General features: G+C 40.1%; 1 protein-coding gene across 1 annotated transcript in view; it reads left to right on the top strand.

The window, feature by feature from the left end:
• Window positions 1–480: 480 nt before the first annotated feature.
• LOC111633201 overlaps window positions 481–1654 on the top strand; it is a 30857-nt gene continuing 29683 nt past the window's right edge. Inside the window, exon 1 of the mRNA XM_023377739.1 lies at window positions 481–1413. Coding sequence (XP_023233507.1) covers window positions 481–1413 — 933 coding nt within the window. The remainder of the gene's footprint in view (window positions 1414–1654) is intronic.

The raw sequence follows: 1654 nt of genomic DNA, 5'->3' as shown, positions 1-1654 counted from the left end.
AAACTCCCTCTCTCTCTCCGCGCCTAGATTTAACAGTCCCGCGTATCAGACTGCCTACCAAAGGTTTGTGGCGGCCGCTTATATCTGTGTAGCTTATAACGCGTATAATCCCATATTTAGGCATCAGAAGTCTACCACTGATGCGATTGAAATGGTTGTTGGAAAAATTTGGAGCCTATTAGAAAACAACAAATATGTTTTAGGCCTGAGTCTTGACATTAGTAGATAGACCAATGGCCATCGACTCTGCTTGGTGGCCATTGGTCCTTCATCAACTTAGGACCTTACAATGCCCTAGCAACATATACCAACTTATTAATTAAAGACTATCTCGAAAACAGAAGTGCAATTTTTTCTGTGGGCCATCTTTCTTTCCAATGTAAAGTCTTGAGAGGGTGCCCACAAGGCTCCGTTTGCGGACCTCTACTTTGGATTTTACTTTTTGATAGATTTCTTTGCCAGGACTTTGGGCAGGATGCCATGATTGCCTATGCGGATGATGTTTTCGTTCTTTTTGGTGGGCAGTCACGTGCTGATTTGGAATACAAAGGGAATCGTGCATTGAACATGATATATGAACGGGGCATAACGAATAAACTCTGCTTTAATGCGAATAAAAGTAAAGCTATTGTCTTTAATAAGCCAAGACAACGAAAATTATATGCACGTGTTCCAACTCTTAGGATGAACGGTAAAAGCCTAAAGGTGGTGAAAGAACTTAAATATCTTGGCATATTATTAGACCATCGGCTGTCCTGGAATAACCATATTCGTTATATTACGAAACACACAGGGCATATTATGCACGCTTTTGCCAAGGTTGCCAGGTCATCTTGGGGCCTTAGTGGTCTGGCTATGGGAATGATATATGATAGCATTTTTCTACCCGTTCTCACTTATGGCTGTGGCATTTGGGGCTCTGCCGCAGTTAAGGTACATCAAAAACGCAAATTGATCTCGGCACAACGTAGAGCTTTGTTGATGATAACCAAAGCATACAGAACTACGGCTAATGCTAGTTTGCAAGTGCTTGCTCGCAAGCCGCCTATTGATAAATATATTAACTACTTACAAAAAATTTGGAAAGTCAAATGTGGTAATCATCTTACCTCTATGTCAAACTCCTTCACTGAGGAAAGCTGGGAGAAAAATATTCCTTATAAAGACACTTTTAGCCCCTACACTAACATCAGATTTATCGAAGCTTCTTCTACTAGTTGTGCCATTAAAATTTTTACCGATGGTTCGAAGTGTGACTGTCATGTTGGTGCCAGTTTCGTTGCTTTTCGCAACAATATTGAAATTTACTATAATGTTTTTAAACTTGGTCCACTTTGTAGCATTTTTCAAGCAGAGTTATATGCTATTTTACAGGCAATCGAGTGGTGTGAACGGGCTCTCAATAATGCCAAAATTGCAATCATTACCGATTCACTATCTTCTCTCTCTACGATTCGGAGGAAGTCTGTTCATCCTCTGGTCTTTAGTATTCAAAGACTGTTGATTGAGTCTGATAATGAGTATTATTTTAATTGGACGAGATCACATTGTAATGACTACGGCAATGATCGGGCGGATCAACTTGCTAAAATGGCGGCGGCTGACCAGAACATCTCTATCAGTTACAATATGATTTCAACAAAAATGCTGAAAG

Source organism: Centruroides sculpturatus, unplaced genomic scaffold (genome assembly GCF_000671375.1).
Source record: "Centruroides sculpturatus isolate CEXI.00-Female unplaced genomic scaffold, Cexi_2.0 scaffold127, whole genome shotgun sequence".
NCBI classification, from domain to species: Eukaryota; Metazoa; Arthropoda; class Arachnida; order Scorpiones; family Buthidae; genus Centruroides; species Centruroides sculpturatus.
This window is presented reverse-complemented; position numbering and strand designations above follow the sequence as displayed.